Source organism: Macrosteles quadrilineatus, unplaced genomic scaffold, assembly GCF_028750875.1.
Source record: "Macrosteles quadrilineatus isolate MER2022 unplaced genomic scaffold, UCM_ALF_1.0 Scaffold_3__2_contigs__length_128488019, whole genome shotgun sequence".
NCBI classification, from domain to species: domain Eukaryota; kingdom Metazoa; phylum Arthropoda; class Insecta; order Hemiptera; family Cicadellidae; genus Macrosteles; species Macrosteles quadrilineatus.
This window is the reverse complement of record NW_026542596.1, coordinates 24966277-24991493: the sequence shown is the minus strand read 5'-3', so window position 1 is coordinate 24991493 and position 25217 is coordinate 24966277. Positions and strand designations below refer to the sequence as shown.

Genomic DNA, 25217 nt, shown 5'->3' with positions numbered 1-25217 from the left:
ATCATAAGTAGTTATTTTTTTTTTTTGAGTTAGAGAGGATACTGGTATTTGAATATAGATTAATTAATTACCGTTAGATTATTAATGCTATTATAATTGCCTGTTATATGATTAATTACTCTTTCCCCTTAAATTGTTGCAAATAAGTTAAAGAATATTAATTTAAAAAATATTTGCATTATTATAATTATTAAAATTCATTGTTGTAGCCCCGGAACTGTAATATATAAAATATCTGGTTTTACAATACCTTTATCAGTTCCAAAAACTTTTGGAAACTTTTGGAACTGATAAAGGTATTGTAAAACCAGATATTTTATTATAATTATGTTGTGAGAGCTAGACCCAGAGAATGAAAGTCGTGTAAACTCAACTATGGACCATCGTTGGTCCAACAAAAGTATCTTTTGTTGGTCCAACGGAGTGAAAAACGGTTGGACAACGGTTGGCTTGATGTATGATACCCAGCAATGCATATTAATGTATTTCATTAACAATGAACCAATGTTGGTCCACAGTTGTAAATATTGGTTGGCCCAACTACGAGATATACAGTTGGACAACGGTTGGTTGGTTGTGGAAGCTCCAACCAACCATCGACCAACTGTCCCACAGTTGGCCAACGTTGGCCCAACCATCTGTGCTACATGGGTAATAAATACTGTACTCCTGCGTGACAAGCCTTGATATGCTTAGAGCGTATTAAAATTTGCACAACAGGATGTTTCGATGGTAGTACTATTGGTGTCCTGAAGTTTTCGTGGTCTTTTCTGTCAGTAAGCTTCGACTTTACACGAATCAAACCATTCTTATCTTCAAAAGGACATAATGTTGCAAGTTTAGCAGCTTTCAGTCCACAAAAACTCTCTTTCTGGACTAGTTTCCAAACATTGACTTCAGCTTTTTCTATTTCTTCCAGGGTTAAGGAACCATTTACTTTTTCACTTCTACGGCAATTATTATAAAATCTATTAATCCATGCTACCATACGCACGATCTTTTCAAAATTGCTGAAGTATTTATAATACCAGCCTGACTTAGTATCTTCAGCATTCGTACAAACTGATACGATTCCTTTCTTCTTTTCACTGTGGATTTCTTCGTCGTTGTAAATCATTTTAACTTTTGGCCATTCTTCTGGAGGCTGTCTTAGCCACTGAGGGCCCTCCCACCATTTACAATCAACTAGATCCTTAGCCGAGCATCCTCTACTAGCTACATCAGTGGGGTTTAGGTTTCCAGGTACATACCTCCAAGAGTCTTTACAAGATAATGACCTTATTTCTTGACATCTATTCCAAACAAAAGTAGCCCAATTGTCTTCTCGTTGAATCCAAGATATGACTGTGGTTGAATCGCTCCAAAAATGTGTTTCTAAATCAGAGATATTAAGACTATCGAAGATTGACCTTCCAATTCTGGCTCCAATTGTGGCTGCTAGTAGTTCCAGTCGAGGGATTGACAGGTCTTTCACTGGTGCTACTCGTGACTTTGCTGCTACAAAATGAAGATTGACTGATCCATTGGCCTCAGTCCTTAGAAATGCGACAGTAGCATATGCGAATTTACTAGCGTCACAAAATATATGCAAACTAAAAGTACCATCCTCCCCAGCGAAAAAACGAGGGATGTTAATCTCACTTAAATATCCCAGATCTCTGAACCATTTTAGAAAGTCACATCTTATGTCATCTGAAACCTCTTGATCCCATTTGAATTTCATGGACCTTTGCAATAGAATCTTAGGGAGCAGTGTTACTGGGGATGAAATCCCAACAACATCATAAACTTTGTGAGTAATAGAAAGCATTTTACGCTTTGTAACTACTTGCAAGTCAACTGATTTGAGAAAATCAACATTAAGTTTAAGCACGTCAGTTCTCTTGTCCCACAGCATACCTAATACACCAACAGGTTGAGTAGTAGGTGAGAGAGTTTTGTCAGTAAACTCCCACCCTCTAAGTTCAAATTTCCCATCTAAAAATAAACTAGTTGCTTGGGAAATGAAATCATTCAGTTCACTTTCAGAGCTCACACTTGTTACACAATTGTCGACATAGAAACTATGCATGAGCTGTTCGACATAAGGCTTGGAATATCCATTTCCCCTTATAGCAAAACTTAAATGATAGTTAATGGTAGCTGCCAGTAAAAATGGACTGCAGGTCACACCAAAAACTACTCTTTTGTGTCTATAAATTTTGAGGTTTCTATCATCATCATACCACAAAAATCTTAGGAAATCTCTATCGGACTTAGACAAACTGATTTGCAAAAGAGCTTTCTTAATGTCAGAAATTACACCTATTTCTTTTAATCTGAAGCGAAACAGAATGGAAGGAATTAATTCAATCAAATTAGATCCTTTACTGAGACAGTCATTCAATGAAGGTTGATTATACTCCTTAGCGGATGCATCAAAGACAGGTCTTACCTTTGTTGTACTGTTTTCCTTGTAGACGGGCATTATTTGATGAGGCAAATAATGTCCCAACTTACCAAAGTCAGCGGTGTATGGGACTTCTTCAATTATACCTTCTTGTTCCCATTCTTTGAACGTGGCATCATAAACATCATATGTTTTCTTTTCATGGATTTTTTTCACTGTTGATTCAAGTCTCTTGACCGCTATGTTGACATTGGTCGGCAAGGGTGGATGGCCTTCTCTCCAAAGTAAAGGCACCTCATAACGTCCGTCATCATTGATCTGAACAGATTTGTTGAAAAACTCTGTAGCTTCAACTTCTTCTTCAATCTTGTTCTTCCTTGAATTCGGATCTTCAATTCCAATGACATCTAATTCCCATAGCTGTGAGATTGGTTTGTCCTTCAGCAACATTGTATGAGTAGTCATGACGTTAGGGGAGTCTGTAGATACCACTGCTGTATATGGAGTCTTTCCTAACAAGGTCCATCCTAACAAGGTTCTTACTGCAACGAGACCTGAACTCAAAATTATTCGCTCATCCATTAAAAGTTTTCCAGCGACATCTGCACCAATCAAAATATCAATTGGCCCTGAATGAGTATCAGAAATTGTTACCCCTAACTCCTGTAACTCCTTTATCCAATTCCCCAGTCCCGCAACTGGTAAAGTATTGCATATTTTTATTTTATCTAGAACTTCAAAATTGCAAGCGTAGTTGGTCTTTGGGTTACTAAGTCTGACTCTATAACAAGTGTGTTCTTCAACATCACTACTAACTCCACCGAACAGTGAATGTTGTAGCCTCTCTTTTCGAATGGCTTTATACTTCATTTCTTTTGCAAGATTCTGAGATATATAGGATCGCTGCGATCCTGTGTCAATTAGCGCTCGCACGAACTTAACCTTATCGTCGCTTTTGATGCATACACTTAGCGTTTGCAATAAGACCTCTGATCTGGTATTAGCAGATAATGAATTTTCAACTTGGGCTTCAGAGACTTTATTGCCACTGTCATCTTGCTTAACTCCCTGCCTACACATTAAAGGGACATGTCTTCCACCGCAAATGTTGCATTGCAATTTGGCTTTGCAATATTTGGCTAGATGTTTTGGTTTCAAACATAAATAGCAAAATCCCCTTTTCTTCAAAATATTTGACTTTTCATCATAGGAGAGTTTTCTAGCACTAAAGCAATTCTCACTACCATGCGAACCTTCACAAAATACACATTTCAGAGTTGATTTAGACGGTACATCAACTAAGTCTGAAGCGGATGGAATTCTAGAGTCATTAGTTGTACTAGGCGAATTTAAGTTTGGCCTTCCTACTGATTTACCCGTACTTGGTGTCAAATTTGATTTATTCCTAATCCCCGCTCCTATGCTGACTTACCGACAGACAAGATTCAAAGCCATCCATAGCTAGTCTTATTCTTTCTTCTGATTCAACTTCACCTTTTAGAAAGAGAACAAGGGACTCTAACTTTGTTTTAAGATCTATAGGTTTATCCCCTGAACTACAAAGTGATCTTTGCCATGCCCTAAGACGTTCCTCAGAGAGACATGACTCAACTAAGGGGTACAGTAAGGCTGCACACTTTTCAGTAGTTACCCCCAAAGTATCTAAAGCTCTAAGTTGAGTTTCAATCCTATCATACAAAGTTGAAATGGGAATCTTTTCAATAGAGTTTTGAAAAGTTATTTTCAAAAGTTCCCTAACATAGATTTTCGTTTGTAAGTCTTCTCTCCCAAACCTGGACTTCAGACATTCAGTTACTTTGGGGTAATTGTCAGCTATAGGTGGAAAACTAATGACTATTTCCCTAGCCCTAGATTTGGGTTCAGTAGCTTGAATAAGATATTGAAATTTATCTTCATCTTTAAGTTCAGAGTCTCAATGAATCTTTTGGAATTGGCTCCAAAAGTGTAGCCCATTTGTTAACATTTCCATCAAATTTAACAAACTCGATTTTAGGAAGTTTTATTCTAGCTTTTGAAGTATTTGGTTTACTTGAACATAATTTACTACAACTTGAAGCTACATCCTCATTAGATTTCAAAGTCAAACTGTCAAATTTAGCTTTTATCAGAAAGAACTTATTTAAATACTCATCCGATCCGCTGAGTTCTTCGGTGAGTTGCTCTTCCGGACAGTCTGATTCGAGAAGTTTTTCCAGTAGCTTATCATTGAGTTCGTTAAGTTGGTCGTTCTTTCTCTCTAATAGTTTCATACTTGCTTCGATTTCAGGGTAATCATGGACATGGTCGTTAGAATTAAATTTGTCCAAGATACTTTGCGAAAGAGTTGTAAACGATCTCCGAATGACCGTTCTCTGTTTCTTAAGTCGATTTATTTCGATAATTTCTGATCCTGTCACGGTCGCCATGTTTTACAATTCTTCTGGTTATAATAAAATTAGAATTGTTCTCAATTTCTGTAAAGAGATTAATTACTGAAACAAATCAAACTTAGAAACAATTAAACATTGAACGGTTCAACTTTTGTGGAAATTAGACCGTTCGAACTAAATCACAGATAAAATCAATTCTTTTTTAAATGTAGCATTTTCATCATTGTTTTTATTCTAGAAAACTTACAAAAAGTAAACATAAATCAACTGTCAAAATTATACAATTAAAATACAGCTGATGTTCAGATTTATAAAATATTAAGCATAAGTCCAGTCAAACATGAGCGTCGATCATAACTTCATCAGTCATTTTCACATAAATCTTATTAAACAAGGTACAGAGCTGATTTTGGTGTTGTTTTAAAGGAAAACTTTTCAAGTTTTTTTACCCTTAACTAAAGATGTTCTATGTGACTTCCGTTGGATTTGGGGAAAATAATTATTTAAGTATGAAAAAATAGTGAAAACCCGTAAAAATTTGAGAGAAATTTACAAAATTTTGAAAGTAGGGCATTTGTGACGGTGAAGGAGTGCGATTTTCGAAAAATGCATTTTACGTGTCTTGTAGGAAATTTAATTCCGAATCAGGTTTTTACCTCAAATCTTTTCTAGCTCTTACCGTTTTCGAGCCGTTTGAAAAAAAACGCGTTTTGTCGTTTTCAGAGGTCCGCCATTTTGGATTTTTGGGGGGGGTTAAAATTTGAAAATTCGACTTTTTGGAATTTTATGGGTGGTTTGGGACCAAGAACTACAAGTGTGCGAAATTTCAACTCCCTAGCACATCTAGAAGTGGGTGTATCGCACTCCTTCACCGTCAAAAAACGCCCTACTTTCAAAATTTTGTAAATTTCTCTCAAATTTTTAACGGTTTTCACTATTTTTTCATACCTAAATAATATTTTTCCCCAAATCCAACGGAAGTCACATAGAATATCTTTAGTTTAAGGTCAAAAAACTTGAAGTGTTTTCCTTTAAAACAACACCAAAACCAGCTCTGTGCCTTGTTTAATAAGATTTATATGAATTTTCAAAGTTGTAAAGTCCTTTTTGAATCACCCTGTATAATGCTAAGCCGATATTTGTAAACAGAGCTCCTCCCTCATTTTTGGACCGATTTTGATGATTAAAGTGTCAAAAGAATGGCCCTGATCTGTACCCTTATGAAAAAGTTTATATATGGCCATATAAAATTTTTTTTATCCGGTTATATTTGGTTTTGGACCAAATACAACCAGATATGATCATATATGGAATCCCCCAGATATGATCATATATGGAATCCTCCATATATGATCATATATGGAATCCTCCATATATGGAATTTTTTAATACAAAATATATAAATAAATAAAAAAATAACAATTAAACATATTTTTTCCTTAAATGGTATAAACTATAAATTAAAACTATAATAAAAATTTTAAATTCAAAAATTTCAAAACAAAATTTTTAAGCATTTAACTGGGAATTGAACCCGGGACTCCGGCGTGAGAGTCTGCCCCCTTAGCCACTACACCACGATTGCTTCATATCATGTGGATGATCAAAACCCATTAAGAAATAAGAGAAGCTGTATTTGGTCTCGTAAAACAAGATTTTTCTTAGACATTTTATGTCATTTGAAGAATGTTATTATTAATATAGCCTAACTACGTGACATTGATATTTGAGGCTGTTTGATAGCAAAGGTACAATTAATTAATTATTAATATAATATTCTCCTTATTTAGGCCTACTACACTTACAATTTTAAAATTATACGTCAGTTTTAAGATTTTGTTGCGTTATAATAAAATTGTACAATAGATGTATGTACAGGATTTTGTCATCAGGGTTCAAATCTGGATATTTTATTTCTTTACTAATAATTACTTTAAAGGAGAATTGCCTATATTATCTGCCCCCTTACTGTACCACATATCAACTCAATCAGTTAAGTAGTTTGTGCTTGGAGAGCAACAAGAAAATACACAAACTGATAAACTTTAGATTTTTAATATTATAAGAAGTGTTTGGGAGTTTGAGAGTTACATAATCCTAAAGTGGCAACAATCCCTTATAATAATTCCAGTTATTGTCAAAAACTCATTTATAGATGAGCATAAATGGAAAATTATTATTCCATATATGAGTAATTTAATTTCATACCTGGGAGTCATATATGACCATATATAGACCATAATTCCATATATGGAGGATATTTATGGCCATATATGGGCAATATTTTCATATATAAAAAACATGTATGGCCATATATGAACAATAATTTCATATGTAGAAAACATGTATGGCCATATATGGGCAATAATTTCATATATAGAAAACATGTATGGCCATATATGAACAATTATTTCATATATAGAAAACATGTATGGCCATATATGAACAATTATTTCATATATAGAAAACATGTATGGCCATATAAGAACAATTATTTCATATATCGAAAACATGTATGGCCATATATGAACAATAATTCCATATATATACTACATATATGGCCATATATGGACACCACCATATATGGATACAACCACATCTGGCCATATATGCTTCCATATATGCTCATCAAAACCCATATATGGCTTTATAAAACCATATATGGAATTTTGATATGGCCATATATGGCCAGAAATTACTTTTTTATAGGGGTAGTTTTGCAAAGTGTTTTTATTTTTTTTCAAATCTTTATTAGTTCGGGCTGGATCTTCCATCAAAGTTGGGTTTTCTCCCATAAGATTAACATGGGAGAATTTAAATATTTAATTGGAAACTTTGTCTCCACTAATTTAAGAGAACGACTGGGCGTAGAAACTTGGTTGAGGTGTCCAAAGAAAGGTCTTGGTCTGTAGATGAGTTATCTAAAGAAAAACGAAGTAAATTCCCTTAGGGCTCCGCCCCAGAAGCCTTTAAAAGACCCCTCCACAGATTGGTTTACATTCTGGCCATGTGGATAATACTTTTTAATGAAACAGCTGTTAATTTTTAAATTGTATTTTAAACAACACACATTTTTGAGAGTTACTGAATTGTCCAAAGGACGTATTTGCAATGTTATTTTCTTGAACTCTTAGAGAACCTTTGAATGTTATTAGGCTAACAAAAATGGTTGTGCATGTTTACTAGCGCTACTCAGCAACAAAAACAATTTAATTATCTCTAAAAAATATATTCTTAAAGTGCACTGAGCAGCAGCCTAAAAAATACTATGTAGTAAAACGGGGTTACTTGAAATGGTGGGGTAACTTGAAATGGTTTGGTACTGTTTTTTCATTCGTGTTGGTATTAATAATCTCTGCCTGATTCATTGCTATACAATAGAGGATTTAATGCGTCATTAGATGACTATTAAGATTATGTTAATAGATGACCTTTTAAAAATAGGTATATACTCTAATTTATAACATTAATTGGAATTAAAAGTTTGAACAAAATTTATAGGTCTGAAAACTTCTTAACTGTAGCCTTAATCAACAATTTTAATCAGACTAACCAAGGTCACAACATAACCTCAAATATTACTACACAGAATGAAGCAGAAGTTTTTCTGCCAATTCTTGTTTTTTAATTTTTTTTCATTTTTTTTTCTCTTTGATGTCAGATGTGGGGTAACTTGAAACAGTGTTGAAACACCATGTAGCCCATCAAAGATTTGTGAGTTTTACATTATACTATATGAAAGTCGTTGAATATTATTTTATCTTATTTTAGATGTAGGTTTATATGCAATATAAATATGTGTAGCATTACACCATTGTTGTAAGGAGGGGCCGTTACTGCTTCCCATTAGAGATGTAGGTTCAGATGAAGAGTCTCAGTTTTTTTTTACTTTGTGAGTTTTTTTCAAACTTTTCATTTATTAAATATATTTTTAAAAACCCCTTTTTCATTTCAAGAACCCCCACACCATTCTAACTTGAAATATTCATGTTTTATAATACATTTAAAAGGGTATTTCAAGTTACCCCATACCAAGGGGTAACTTGAAACACCTACTTTTTATTTTTTATTTTTTAAACTTTTATAAAAAAGTTTAATTTAAATAGTGCAATGTGTGCTACAGACTAAGACTAAAAAATAAACATATCAACCATTAAAATACGTCAATTGGTTTCTGAACAGGATAACTTTAAACCTGAAAACTGTTTCAAGTAACCCCGGTTTACGGGGGGTAACTTCCTAAAATAGTTACAAAATGCTCAAACTCGCTTTGTGACATTTATGAATCGGCTTATATTTCTCCAACAGTTTTTATTCATCTGCAGAAGAAGTTCAGTGTGCTCTTATCGTGTCTAATAACATCCAAACACAAAAACCTTGCCTAAAATGGTACCCATCTTGACAAATTATTTGCAGTGACCTATATTACGGACCATGGCCCACTGGGTTGGTAACATTATTGAAAGTAACACGATATTTTGGCTGTAAGAGTAAATACTATTTAAGCAGCTACTGTCATGACAGAAAGGTCATAGGCCTATTCCTTTTGAACTAGACCGCATTATCCTTTATAAAGGCCCGCGCACACCGAACGTGGGAAGCGGGAGCGACGCGAATTTAATTCTAGAAAGTTCCCGCGCGGGACTGTAAAACAACGGCGACGCCGATAGCCCCGAGATGACAACACGAATCGTTTGCACAGGATCACGTTGCGGGATCGTTTCGCAGCGTCGTCCCGCTGGTTCGCTGCATGCAGCGTTTTCCCGCGCGTGTGACTGTCTCAACATCACCACTGATTAAACCAAGTAACTCATCAAAGCAGGCTGATGTTATACGAAAGTAAATGTAAACCTTTTTTATCCATTCGGATATGCGGCATCAGCGTGTGATATTCCCCATACTGTTTTCTCTCCTTATTAATAGCGTGTACCCACGTATTCTTACGAAATTCAACCTCAGCCAAGGTGAACAGCAACAAAGCCTCTTCTTCATCAGATGGACATGGCCAGCTACAAACGATGAGAAGGTTTGACAACTGGCCATAACACTATCACCTTACCAATTGAGTTCGGGTTCTCCACGAAACTTCCCGCGTTGTGTGTGCGCCACCATAGATCCCGCGTGAACAGTTCACGAGTAATTTCTAGGAACTATAAAATTCGCACCGCTCCCGCTTCCCACGTTCGGTGTTTACAGGCCTTAGATACGTTGATTAACAATGCATGTAAACGTCAATATTTATGTCAACAGCCAATTTACAGTATGTTTTTCTCTTTGGAAATGCCACATTGCTATTTCATTTGCATTATTTGTTGCCAATGAAGCCACACGGGATTGTAGATACCTTAATCTAATCGTCATAAACAGTTCCACACTCCGGGCTGCTCGCCTTTACTACTTTCTTCATCACTTCCTACGTCGTGGACCTGTTTCCCTCTCTTCCCATAGCACTTTAGGATTGTAGATACCTTGATCTAATCGTCATAAACAGTTCCCACACTCCAGACTGCTCACCTTTACTACTTCCGTCATAACTTCCTACGTCACGGACCTGTTTCCCTCCCTTCACATAGCATTTTATGATTGCATATATCTTAATCTAATTGCCATAAACAGTTCCCACACTCCAGACTTACTTTTGTCAAGCCAAAAGTTTAATATTATTAATCAATGTATATGGCCAATGTTAATATATCCATTTCAAAATGCTCCACTCCATATAAATTACCAGGAGCATAAATAAATATTAATTAAGCTTACCAACTGACACTCCAGATTTTATGTTATATAGTCCAAAAAAATATAAAGGACTTGGATTAATCAAGGCCCAATGGGAAGCATACAGGGTTAGTAAAAAGTGTGGAGACCCCCAGTTATTTTTTTAACGGCCCATACTAGAAAAACGAAACTCGGCACACCTTTATGGCATGTTATGAAGTACTTTTTGGGCATAACCGCAACTTGGTGTACACCCCCAAAATGGGGGATTTTGGGGGAAACTCAAAAATTTCAAATACAAAGAAAGACCCATCAAGTGACCCCTCATATTGAAGGTCCTGGTACAAGAAAACCAACAACGCAAACTAGAGGTCTCTATCTCAATCCAGTAAAAAATGGCAGCCAATTGAAATTCTCAGAAGTTAAATTTAACTTACAGCTTTCCAAGTCTAGAGACCCCCTGTAAATTTTGTAACGGCTCACACTAGGAGAACTAAACTCTACACACCTTTTTGGTATGTTATGAAGTACTTTTTAAGCCTAATAACCACTTGGTTCCCAAACCCAAAATGGGGAATTTTGGGGGAAACTCAAATTTTTTTAACGTTAAGCCCCATCGAGTTACCCCTCATTTTGAAGGGGTTTTTTTTAACAGAGGGCCAGGCTTACAAGTTACCATGGGATTGCATCGCAGCTAGAACAGCTTATTGTGCACCCTCGTTCACAGGTTCTCATTCTCCGTCAAATCCCAGGTCCTTAATGAACCGTGAGGGCCTTTTGACTATGGTGACCTGTTCTTCCCTTTGATCTCCCATAAATAGGCCAAGGGATCTCATACGCAGACCTTGTAGGGCTGGGCACATAAATATACCTTCACAGCATTCACAAGGTCTCTGGCTGGGGCAAGCCGTAGCGAGATTTCTCTGAAAGGACTCAGCTCCTGAACTTGCTTGACCAGCCAATCCTTTGTGGCTGCGTCAGCACAACCTCCACCTTTCTTCCTGGAGGCTTCATTAGAGTCAGCTTTGGGGGTACCACATAAAAAAAGGTATAATACATGGGAAGTTCAAGAAGAAGTACACTGTTTTTCTTCTAACGGAAGCACCAGAAGAGTAGATATTTTATTGATCGAAAGAGAACCTAACAAAGGCATAATTCTCGATCCAACAATAGATTTGAAATAAACCTAAATCAACCTAACGAAGTAAATGAAGAGAAGAAAAAAATGTATGATTCTACCTTTGAATATTTCAAGCAAAATTTTAAAATTTCGAAATTTGAGGTGATTGGATTGTTTATTGGTTCTAGAGGAACATTATCAAAATTTTTTGTGAACTTTTGGAAACAATATGATTTGGACAGATCCTTTTTGAAAATTATTATTCATGAAACATTAAGATGTTCATTGACCATAATGAGAAATCATCTATATGGCTGTATAATCCTTCAATATTTTATGTGTACAATTTCTTTCTGTGTCATTGGCAACCTTATTTTTTAAGGCAGATGTATTTATTTTTATGAATAAATTCTTCTCTCTTCTGATGTTTTTCTTTTGTGCTGTATTTTTAATTTGCTAGTTTACTGTGGACAGACCACTTACAAGTCTTTTGTTTACTTTTTCCTTGTTGAGCGGAGCGAGCGAAGCTCTTTGAGATCGGACCTTATGCAAACTATGTAATCAATTAACTCAATAACGGCTGAAAGTATTGAATCCAAACTTACCAGGGGTATTTCGACAAATATTTTTAATGTTTCGAAACAAAAAAATTTCAATTTGTTGATACCTGTACAATTTAAGACTGACATAAAATTTGCAATGTTTAACATGAGTCTTATGAGTTGCCATGATGGTTACGAGATAACAACGTAGATGTAAACAAAGAATCGTAGCGTATGCGACTCGACATTCTGTATCCACGGGCACCACAGCTTGCACATGCACATATGGCCTATTTACAAAAGAAAAGGAGTCCGATGAATACCATTAAGCGTTGATTAACAATTCACCAATTGGCATAATTTCTGGCGGCCTTACTGAATTATTCCAAGCAGATTATTTCTTTTAATTGTTGTTATTGCTATTAGTTTTGTGGTAAATATTAGTCCGGAGTGTGGTAACTGTTTATGACGATTAGATTAAGGTATCTGTTATCCTAAAATGCTATGGGAAGGGAGAGAAACAGGTCCGCGACGTAGGAAGTTGTGAAGGAAGTAGTCAAGGCGAGTAGTCCGGAGTGTGGGAACTATTAATGACGATTAGATTAAGGTATCTGTTATCCTAAAATGCTATGGGAAGGGAGGGAAACAGGTCCGAGATGTAGGAAGTCGTGATGGAAGCAGTAAAGGTGAGCGGTCCGGAGTGTGGAAACTGTTTATGACGATTAGATTAAGGTATCCACAATCTTAAAATGCTATTGGAAGGGAGGAAAATAGGTCTGCGGCGTAGGAAATGGCGAAGGAAGTAGTAAAGGCGAGTAGTCCGGAGTGTGGGAACTGTTAACAACGTTTAGAATCTACAATCTTAAAATGCTATGGGAAGGGAGGAAAACAGGTCCGAAACGTAGAAAGTGGTAAAGGAAGTAGTCAAGGCGAGCAGTCCGGAGTGTGGGAACTGTTTATAAGGATTATATTAAGGTATCTGCAATCCTAAAATGCAATGGGAAGGGAGAGAAACAGGTCCGCGACGTAGGAAGAGGTGAAGGAAGTAGTAAAGGCGAGCACTGTGGAGTCTGGGAACTGGAAAACAATTGTAACAGTTTGATTTCTGTATCTGAAATTGAAATACTGAAATGCTATGAAATGGGATGGAAAGATGTCCAAGACATAGGAAATGGTAAAAAAATTAGTAAATGCTAGCAGTGCGGAGTGTGGGAAATGTTGTTGGCAATTAGATTAATGTATTTATAATACTAAAAGGCAATGGAAAGAGATGACAACATGTCCACGTAGGAAGTAGTAAAGTTTAGCATCGCAGAGTGTGGGAACCGTTTGTGGCAGTTAGATTAATGTATCTGTAATACTTAAATGCTATGAGAAGGGAAGGAAACAATGACGTAGGAAACGGTGAAGGAAGTAGTAAAGGCTGGAATCACAGAGTGGGGAATGATTTTCCCCGAGCAAAGCTCGGTCTCCAAGTACTTAGTTTATAAACAGTAAAAGAGAGTATTCAAATTGAAAACTATATAAAATGTATTTCTGAAGCAGGAATTCAGTATTTTCAAATATTATTAACGGTAGCCTATCCTAAATAAATACAGTGATTTGCTGGACACTAAAGTCCAGTTGCGACTACAATAAATAAATAATTACCTAGGATTTTATAGAAGTCCATTTTAACTAAGGCGTGTAAATAATTGGTTAGGCTTGTACAGTTACGATTACGATGCGTAGGCCTAATGCCTAGACTGCTAGGCCTATACAGAAGTTCAGTTATAGCTATTTTTTATAATTAAATATTTAACTAAACTTGTTAACTTGTGTTGTCCACTTTATAACTTATAAGTGTGGAAATAATTTTCTCTTTGCAGATATACAGACACAGTTACAATTACACATGCCAATGTTGTAAATATATGTTCAGTAATTTATGTCTGTTTGTTTAAATGTATATATTTTTTATTTGAAAGTCTGACGCCATCAATCCCTTTTGGGAAAAAGATGAAGATAATAAAGTAATAATTACAAAAAGTAGAGCCTAGACTGCTTGGTCTGTACGGGAATCCAGTTATAAAATAAGCGTGATATAATATTCCTATTTTTTTCCGCAATACTATAAGATGAATTTTTACAGCTAACAGAACAGCATGTTGGCATTTTTATGTCAGGTTAAAAATTTAGTACAACAATAAATAGGCTTTACATCAACACAGTGCAGGTTCTCAAATTAAATTGCCATAGCCTAATATAAAAACGTCTTTTATATTTGATTTAATCATTTTGTTTTACAGTAGTTTATTATGCATATACAGTACAGTATTTTACTTAATCATGCTGTAATTTAGCATGAGGAATAAATCTATTCTTGTTTAATTCATCAATTCTCTATCCAGTGCGGTCTTTAAAATCTAATCTATTTATTGAGGCCTATTTTATCTACAGTTTTATCTACTATTTTATTTATCTACAGTAGGCCTATTTTGGCAACGGGGTGGAGCTAGCGCAAACGTCACCAATTCAATGCCAATAGCGTCGCGGCAACCACCATCTTTTTCAGGGTATCATCAGCTCGTGAAATTAGCCACGCCTTATTTCCTGTGATGACCATTGACTATGGTATTGCTATATATAGTCACCTTCTTCTGTCATTCTGTTCGCTGAGCAAAGTTTACTAATTGGCTACGGTAAATGTTTTAGTTGGAGAAAATGAGAAGGAAGCCTATAGGCCTACATAAATGGGAGCTAAACAAACATTAGTATATTGACAAAATAATACTTATCTTTATGCTATTTCAAACACATAGTTTTACTATTACTCATATACAGGGTGACAAAAAAGTCTGGAAACGGTTTAATATCTTTTTAACTAAATTCGTTAGAAAATTCAAACCTTTCACATCAACTTATATGTAAGAAAACTACTTTTTGCAATCATTGCCATTATTTGAACTTCACCAGGGGACGGCCCACGAGGAGTAGGTACATAATCTTTAATGTAAGCATAGGTTGATATGCACATCATTTTAAAGGTCTGGTTAAGTGGAGTTTGTTACCGGAAACCGCGTCAAAAAAGGTTCATCCGTTACAAAATGGCGGTAGTTCAAAGTTCTTGCGGAATATACCTGCAGAGGCCTTAGTATTGGTAAATACTCATACTCAACATTAGCAGGGAAATCTGAAACCCGGTTAAATTTGTTTTGATGATTGATAACTATTAGTCTATGAGCTAGTTGACTTTAAAATACAGTTTAAGCTCTCAAGCTAATGTTTAATACGAGTATTTGCCCATACTAAGGCCTGTGCAGGTATATTTCACAAGAACTTTGGACATCTGCCATTTTGTAACGGATGAACCTTTTTGGACGCGGTTTCCGGCAATGAACTCCACTTGACTAACCCCTTAAAATGGTGTGCATATCAACCTATGCTTACTTTAAAGATTATGTACCTACTCCTCATGGGTCGTCCCCTGGTAGAGGTAAAAAAATTACAATGCTTGGAAAAAGTAGTTTTCATACATGTAAGTTGATGTGAAAGGTTTGAATTTTCTAACGGATTTAGTTAAAAAGATATTAAACCGTTTCCAGACTTTTTTGTCAACCTGTATATACAAGTAAGAATCAATGACCTAATAGAAACAGCTGGCTGGATTCATATTTCCTTCAACTCTTCCAACCAACCACGAGAATTCAATTGGATTGTTGCTATGGTGACGTCATCATGTATTCAATTTGAATCATGAATCAAATTAAAGTTATTTGTTTATATCAAAGCTTGCTTACTCCGCTCAATTGGCGGACCTGAGGCCGCATGCCTAGTTATTTAATACAGCCAAGATGGTTACTTAGCAACCCATTAGACTAATGTTAAAAAAATGTTACTTTCAGTTTAATTTTTCTACGTAATTAGATTTTTGCTGGCAGTTCTAACTGCAGTAAACTCGTTTTTAGGCCAGGAATAAACTATTTACAACATTTGAAGAAAATCGTCGGAGCCGTTTTTGAAATCTTTGTGCAAGCAAGCATACATACATACATACAAGCAAACATTGCTCGTATTAGAGTATAGGATAACAACAGCTGATCATAGAAAGTATAAAGGATACTACAACTATGGAAAGACAGACACTTCATTTTAGAGATATAATACCCCCGCCGCAGCAAACCTGCAGACTAAGCGAATTTCCATTTGCCTGGTTGGATTTACACTAAAATGTCTCCTTAAAAATATCACATTTATTCCCTATTTAAATCAAATCAGTTTAACACATACTTAGGTTTGCTGCAACAGGGAGGGTTAAAGTGTTTTTTTATGTAAAATGTTAATAGTTAGTAAGAAATAAAAACATTTTCCAAATTTGGGCAAAATATGTTAATAAATAAGCAAACTACAACAGTTTACTTATCCTCCATAAGAATAACATGGGAATTTTAAATTTACAATTTTTTTGAATTTTCTCCGCAACCATTAGGCGCATTATAACGCTTCAATATACTAAATTATTTGTTTTTTTAAGCTCTACAAAATAGTTTGTAAAGAAATTGCAAAAATTTAAGTTTTTTGGGTCAAAAATGGGAAAAACCCATTTTTACCCCATAAAAGCCCCCATAAACCCCCGTTCCCATGGTCCGATCATGCTGGTTCGCGAACTCGTTCGAATAAACGTAGGTTTACACGTTTGTACCAAATTTCATCAAAATCGGATCATTTTTGCTCGAGTTATCGCGCTAACGGACACATATATATATAAATATATATATATATATATATATATGAATTTGAACGGATGCTATTTTTGGCCTCTAGGGACCTCAAAACAAAAAAAAAAATGGGTCCCGGGTCCAGGTCTTACCATGAGTACTACGGTAATAGCTTATTCCCTATATGGGAAATTCGCTAAAAACAGACTACATGTTGTGTACCGTACTAATGTTTGAGTAATTATATCGCCATAGGTTTGACCAGCCTGTTGTGATGCACTCTAGTGTATTGGAGTAGGTTGTGGTAAAGGGGTGGATAAGACAAAAATTGGGCAAACTCCATTGTTTGACATTGCTAAGGATCAGCTGAAGATTAAGTTAGTTAAAGTGGTTTAAATACCTGCATTTAAGTAACCTAATTCGTTGCTTTATGTTGCAACCGGTTTCAACTGCGTGGAGTCATCTTCAGGTGTGCATTGAACACATTGAACGGACACTAATGTTTGCCGATGCGTACCGGCTGGATGTGAAGTAGAACTGTCTAGACTAGACTAGCCAATATTTTAAATTTGTCATATGTGCATCACACTTTTACATTATCCTAGGTAGTCTAAATAAGTGTTAACCACCTGAGATAACAAAAACTTACTTTTATTAAGACACGGCATGAGTTACAGTTTAATTTTCTTTTCTAAAAAAAATGTTGGATGTGAAACCATTTTTACGGCATTAACAAAGAACTAATATTGTCTCCTCAGCATCCTGACCCCGTTATAGCAGCTAGTAAATTATATTTAAATACTGTGTGTTCTCTTGTATAAACAAGTTGTATAAAAATACTACATTTTAAAATTTACAAAAATCTGATTAAATCAAGTTGAAATCCAAGTTGACATTCAAACATAAACCACACATGAAATATACACCAAAAAGGAAAATTGTTCCAGCTCATCCCATTACAAAGAGAATAAATCATAAAATGGCACAATGCTAAATAAAACAAAATTATGAATGTTTGTGATTCTTTTATTACATTATTTCAAAAGTACAAAATTAAAAACCAATCAAATTTAACAAATACATTCTACAAAAAAATAGAAACCGATAGAATATATTTTTATCTCAACATGTTTTTATTTATTCACCCTCATAATGGTAATGTTTGGCTGGAATCTTTAAACTTTGTGTTTGATGATAATTAATTCATCAAGCAACAGAGGGTTTTAATTTGCATTAAATATTGTATCTGTATAAATTTCCTTGATCATTAAAAAATATATATATATATAAAAACACTCGCTGTAAGAAATACAAAAAAATCACTTCCATTTCTTGTTAGGTGTCATTAAATTTTGGTAATTCAGTTTTTTATAAATACTTTTATTTAGAGTAAAATAAAATGATTTTACAATTAATTTGAAACTTAAGTTAGTGTTCAGTGTTTAGTTTCAAACATTATTTTCGGACTTCAAAATAATCTAACAAATTCAGTGTTTTTTTTAAAATCAAATATACAAAATCAACTATGAAACAAGTATATACAAATACATCAAATAATAAAACATCCGTTTTTATAGAAAATTCCGTTTAGACTTTTCTAAAAAAGAGATGTTTTATAACAATCAATGTGTTATAAAATTATAAAAATAAAGAATATTGTCAAAGACAAAATTTAACGGCAACATTTCAATGATTAAAACTCCAAAAGATTGAAAAAACATAAATCCATTCACACTTTTAATTTAAAAATTTAACTTATAAAAACAGTTGTTTTCATTTGACGGTTTTATCAGGTTACTTACATAGTTCTAACAAAGTTTACAATCTACAATGAATTTATACTAAAATATAAATATACAAAGACATAATACAAACCTATAAAAATAACCAGATACGACAGACAGGCACAAGAAAATACACGAGGAATTGACAAACACATTGGGACCTAACACTGCATATCACAAGAACAGGAAATGTTAAATATATGTAATAATCTTGTCAGAAATCTAAACCTCACTGTGGCAATATCAAATACAAAATGGATTAAAACTACGTTCTAACAACTGTACATATCACATCGCAGCGTTGTACGCAAACATTCACACTCTCAAACACTCACTGATACGTTCAATCTTCTTACAATACCTACACTATTCCAGTCACCATAAAAGTACATTCAATAAATATAAAAACGTAACTTGTAACTAAGAAATACAAAATTAATTGGTTAAGGTTGCACGGCAGCAAAATCTTAATTTTCTTTCCAGGCTGCAGAGACCTTTGGCCCTTTATTATTGTCCTGTTTTACTTCTGTTGACCTAAAATCAAAAGGAAATTATGCTTCAATATACTTTCAGACAAATAACATGGTGAAAGAGATTGCTGCAAGACTGGGACATCCAAAGAATAGTTTGTGGGGTGAATGATAGATTATGCTACGACAAAAAAAGTGTTTACTATACACTGGTTTAGTGTGATGCATTGATGATCAAACAAATGCAGCCCTGAGTTTATCAAAACTAGAATAACTAGCTGCATGGCTTCAATGAAAAGTTAGTTATGTATGAGGTACAATGGGGAAATCGGGATCACAGAAAGATGGCGCACAACAAAATTTACAGGTATCAGTGATCTTGATATTGTCAGAATCAGTGCCACCAGTAAGGCAATATTATGTTCAAAAGTATATGAGTAAAATTATTTTTAGTAACATGTTTCTGTCTGTACAAATCCAAATTCAGCTCTGTAAATGCCTCCTACAATGTCCATGTTTTGAGTCAGCAAATGAGCTGAATCCAGAACTAGACTCAGATATTACATCAGACGTCTCCAATAAACATTGTATCAAAATAAAATTTCAAATTAATTTTGACCTTAAACTTAAAAGTCTTTTTTAATGTTAAGACTGTCATTCCAAATATTCTCAGCAGTGAACAAGATACCAACCATGTTCTAGCTGTCAAGCTGCTCGGTGTGGTCTAGAGAGTCGAGCGTGTCGTTGCTCGTTGAGTGAGTCAGATCGCTAAGTTCATCAAGATGTTTCTGCCTCTTTCTGACGTTCCAGTGCAGACACTCGGCCAGAGAATCAAACCAGTCAGATATCTGATCTTGTGAGCAGATACTCGGTACCGGGTAGATAGACGTAGTGACCCGCAAACTGTGAAGGAACAAACATAGATACATCATGGCAGCAAACACAACAATTGTTATTCTAGACTAATTTATTGTGCCTTTAGATTGAAGAAATTGTTCAAATTTTATGAATATGTTTGCACAATCAAGTCTCTAAAAGAATAACATAATCTTCAAGCCGTTTTGTTGAGCTATACAGTGTGGATAGTGGTTATGATACTTAAGATGGCCAAAGGGTTAAAACTGTAAGTTTTCTCTTTGTTTAGCACTTTGTCCAAACACATCTATCACATATAGCAAGGTAGTCCAGTCAACGAAGACATTGAAGCATAAAAAATTCATGTATAAGCCAAATTTGGTACAGTTGTAAGGGAAGGGTCCCTAAACAACATACAAAAAGTACTGACCAATCTATATAATTAATACGCTACATGAAACTTTGTCGGTTGAACTCCTCCGCCATTTCTTAACCGATTTTATCCATTGACGTCTCATTGGAAAGAGCGTGTCGCGTAGATTTGCAAACTGGCCTTACATTTTTGAAAAAGTCCCTTGGGCTCTGCCCCAGTGGCTTTGAAAGTTCCCATGTTATCCTTACAAAGAACATAATTGTTTACATTTTGATCAGCTGTATAATTTAATTCCTGTTATTTATTTTTCAATTCAATGAAACGCATTGAGTACATTTATTTACTATTTGAGTTTTTGTGTAAACATAACCCCCAGGACGGATCGTGTTAGTATGGTTGTATCTTAAATTTGTGTAGATTTATCGGTGTTTTGTGTCGCTATGACGTGTTTTGTATTAGCATGATTGTAACTTAAATTTGCGCATTTATCGTTGTTCTGTGTAGCTATCTATAATTTGTTTATTTGTTTTTTTTTTTCTTTTAAATGCGTCCAACGCGACGACAACGAAACATAGACAGGAGGCGTAATCGTGAGAACGACCGCAGCAGCTACAGAACAGTGATCACAGTCAGCACCTGGCCCTGGACAATCTCAACTATTAGGTTACAAATGCACCCTAACACCAAGGCGTATGAAATATATATACATATATATTTCACACAACACTACCCCAAAATGACTTTTCGTTATCAATTGGCTCTCTATCAATGATCCGTGTTGCCTGTACAGCGAGGCATTTTGAGGAGAAAACCGGCCGGAATGTTTTAGGTTTATCAATAACGAAGATCAACATGGACAACCTTATACGGTTATAAGTCAGGAAATGTTTGTAGAAAACATTATAAAGCAATACCAGATTATGAAATATGATACAATATTTACAGGAAATGTTGATTACTGTTATATACATTCTGAGTATCTCCATTAGTTACACACCGGTAATCTTTGAGTTGACTCTTTTAAACTTATTGTAAATATGACTGTTATTCGTTTTAAAATAACCCCTGTAATACTCTGCAATTGCTCGAATTCGAGCAACATGTACACTAGTATTTTTTAAATCCTTACAAAATGTACAGCAATTTGACCCTTCAATAAAAAAAAAAATTGGTCCAAAATTAAGGTCTTGGCAAGCTCACAAAAACCGTATTATTTGCAATATTTTCTTAAATTAAAGTTGTAGTTTAAGAAAATATTACAAATAATATGGTTTTTTTGAGCTCGCCAACGCCTTAATTTTGGACAAATTTTTATGAGTCAGGTGTCACATTGCTGGACATTTTGTCAATATTTAAAAAATATTGAATATATTAGCCTTAGCCGGATAGGCTTTGACACATTTAGCATTTATTTTTCATACAAATTTACATGTATTTCATTTCTTACAAAAGAAGTAGAATAAGATATTTATTATATCTTGTAAATGGTTGAACCGAAATAGTTACATCATTTTATACTTTTAATGTAGGAAATCTAATCTTCTTTAATTTGCTAGTATTGTATACAAAAAGTTGATAGTTTTTTAGTTAGTATTTACGAAAATCCTAATAAAGGAACCTTTAGAGCCCCCTGGCCACCTTAGCTTCACTCCCACCAGTCAGTACTTTTAGTATGTTGTTTAGGGACCCTTCCCCTATAACTGTACCAAATTTGACTTATACACGATTTTTTCCCTCTATTTAATATTTTGTTGTCTTCGCTGCCTGGATTTAAGGATACAAAATTTTTTAACCAGTTTTTTTTAGTAGAAACATTTCAGAAATTTCAAAATTTTAACTCCAATACAACACTAGGAACAATAAATGCAGTAATTCGATGTTTAAATAATTGATAGTTGAAGGGTGTAAAATTTGGAAAAAATCTTCATATTATTTTGCATAAACCAGTTTTTTAAGAAAACCAACGGTCTGAAAAAATTTAAAATGGTAAAAATTGCACAAGCGAAGCAATGGGATGAAAAATAGTATTAATAAAACTTTGTGCAAACGCAAAAGGGGTTGAATGAAGTTTGAAGTTGATAAAACAAGAAAGCACACTGGTCCTGGTACTTAAAATTACCTTTATGAAAATGCTGAATACTTTACTTTACTTTGGTGGTAGATATGAATCAATGGAGTTTTTTTATAATATCAATGACCAAGAAACTAAAAGGCTTCATTTTTTGCAAACTGTGGTCAAACTCAATATAGTTGTAAGAGTATTTTATAACTTTCACTGGCACTATCAACTTAAAAGGAACAATAATAATCTATCTATATATTAATAGGCAAGCATGTTTCTTTAAAACCTTTTTTCTCAGCTTGTGTGCATCGTGGGGTAAATCTGCGCAAACCGTTAGAAAGCAATTTTCCTGTAGGTGTGCAGAATCCCTTTATAAATTTAAATAGGCTCAAAGATAAGCACAAAAAATGAGTTTAAAAATTTGAAAAAATTAACATGGATCTTATGCGTTGCCATGCTGGTGACGAAATAACAACTAAATATAAACAGAAAATCAAAACAAATGGAAGAAACTCCAATCACATGTTTTATTTACAGTGTGGGGTGAAAATAGAGAAGTGAGTACATTACATTTTTGGTCGAGCTTCGACCACTGGGCGACCTCTCGTTCAAATAAATAAACAAACAGTGCACAAAAGTTAACCACTTCTACAAGTGTTTAGTCAAATGACAGATTGTAGTGTGCTTCATAGCTCTGTTCTGTATTTATAGGTTAATTCTTAACAACTCATTCAGGAAGTAAAAATGGAAAAATTTCCAGACGCTAATAACAATAAGCTTAAGATTACGCAAAATGGTATCATAAGCAGAGTTAGCTGCATAAAAGCCTTAACAGGTAAAACTTAATGTACATTTTATTAACTTAACCACCGCCATCTCACATTCAGCGGCTACTGACAACCACCACCATTCAGACGATTAGGGGAGAGGGGTCAGGGGCCATGCCGTTAGCATTACAGCCCTAGCCATGCCGTTATCCGCCTTACTAGACTTAAGGAAACCAACAGACCTGTGTATATGTAGCCAGCGTCCTTACATTTTATCACTAAATATACAGTGTCCGGATAAAATTAGAAAACATTTATAAAATTCTGATTTTTATCAATCTCATATGAGCGTAGAACTAGCAAAGTCAGTGGGCTTTGGGCGATCGGCGGGTTTCATCTGATGTCTTAACTGAATTTTGTAGGCGTAAAGTCTCAATCTTTCCTCCCTTGCTACATGGAAACAAAACTTGGTTATTTCAACTCCAATTTGACGTATAAATAGTTTAAGTTTAGTTATCTTGAATAGATCACAAGCAATGACCGTTTAAAATCTTGGCATTCTTATTCAGACACCCTGTATTTATGATTCCGAAAATTCAAAATACCCTTTTATTGTCCTTTACGTAATTGATTATTAATCTAACACTGTAAACATTTATAATTTGCATAGCCTGCATAAATAGTTTCTGAACCAGTTTTGTTTTCAAGACATAAGCTATGGACAGTTCTATTGTCATATTAAAAGGACCCGTCATATTCTTTTAAGTTTGTTCAGTTCAAAGCCCAGAACCAACAAAATAATTACTCAGAAATAAGATATACTAGATCAAAACTTACTTACATATTTTTAACTTTATGGAACCTTTAACTGAATTTATGACAAAGGTTAAGCATTAAAAACTTTATAATTGCTTGAATTTTACTGGACATAATTTTGACTAAAGCGAGGAGGAAGAGTTTTATACTTAGGATCCCACAACACTGATAGGTGTTGACACCACTTTTTACAAATCTTGTTCGATATCATTTTGCCTTACCTAATCTTATCAATTTTATGGTAAAAAAGTACAAACTTCTGATGGCTACCTAATTAGTTTAAAACTGTTTTTCTATAAACTTTCCAAAACAAAAATAAACCAGAAAAGCTCAAATATTATAATTCTACTTAATAATACAACACATTCTGATAACCAAATAGTCTCATCAAAGATTTACTAGGTAGTACACAGGCCTGTTTGTTATCCAAAGTCCATCTTTGACTTGAAAGAGTGAGGTTTTTCACAAGGGGTCCTGATCACCATTCTAAAAGCGACAAACACGTAAAGACGGACCTATCTCCTACATGCAACTCTTGCTGGTTACGTCCGTCAAACGAGACCCAAGCAGTGTTGCGAGCGTCGTTGTTTAACATGACCTGTCAACAAGTTGGGAAAATAAACACAACTGTTCTGATAGACTCGGAACTCTAAGACGATCTTGAAGATTGTTCCTGATATGTGGTCCCCGCAGTGGGCAGGAGCTAAATGGCTATTAGGTTTAGGGGATTGGAATATTAAACTATGTTAAACCTTGCAATGGTCCTCAAATTTTGTGCATCACGGGGTTAAAATAATAAAACGAACAAGGGCAACACAATCTATTATTTTTAAAACCAAAAATAATAGATTATTTTTTGTTGCTAATTAAAAAAGGAATGGTGGTGGTTACCTTTCAAAGTCTACGATTATGATTTTATGTAAAACTGGTGACCATGTTGGGTATTAACAACACATGAATGGAAAACTGAACAGGGAAATCTCTCAATAAATCACAGTTTTTCTAATAAATCGTCTAATTTAATTTAGCGCTGGTATAGAAAAATGTATTTATAATTGTGAGACATTACGTTATCAAAAATGTAGATAGGTGATTTCTTTAAGTAAAAACATTTTATTAACAAAACAAACTTTCCTATAGTAGGGAACCGTAATGAGGCTAAAACCACCGGCCGTCATATATTGAGTGTGAAATTTAACCTGATTTATTATAAATTTGGATTGGGCACATCTAA

The 25217-nt window shown here is 34.6% G+C and overlaps 1 protein-coding gene across 13 annotated transcripts in view; it reads right to left on the bottom strand.

The window, feature by feature from the left end:
- Positions 1-17861: 17861 nt before the first annotated feature.
- LOC128988365 (NAD kinase-like) overlaps positions 17862-25217 on the bottom strand; it is a 103815-nt gene continuing 96459 nt past the window's right edge. For 11 of the 13 annotated variants that reach the window (XM_054409588.1, XM_054409593.1, XM_054409595.1 and 8 more), the window contains 2 exons: positions 19803-20013; positions 17862-19174 (listed from right to left, as the gene is read on the bottom strand). In XM_054409588.1, coding sequence (XP_054265563.1) covers positions 19809-20013 — 205 coding nt within the window. In that variant the 3' untranslated portion in view covers positions 17862-19174; positions 19803-19808. Of the gene's footprint in view, positions 19175-19802; positions 20014-24498; positions 24582-25217 lie in introns of all 13 variants that reach the window. The other 2 variants (XM_054409589.1, XM_054409592.1) reach the window with 1 other exon arrangement.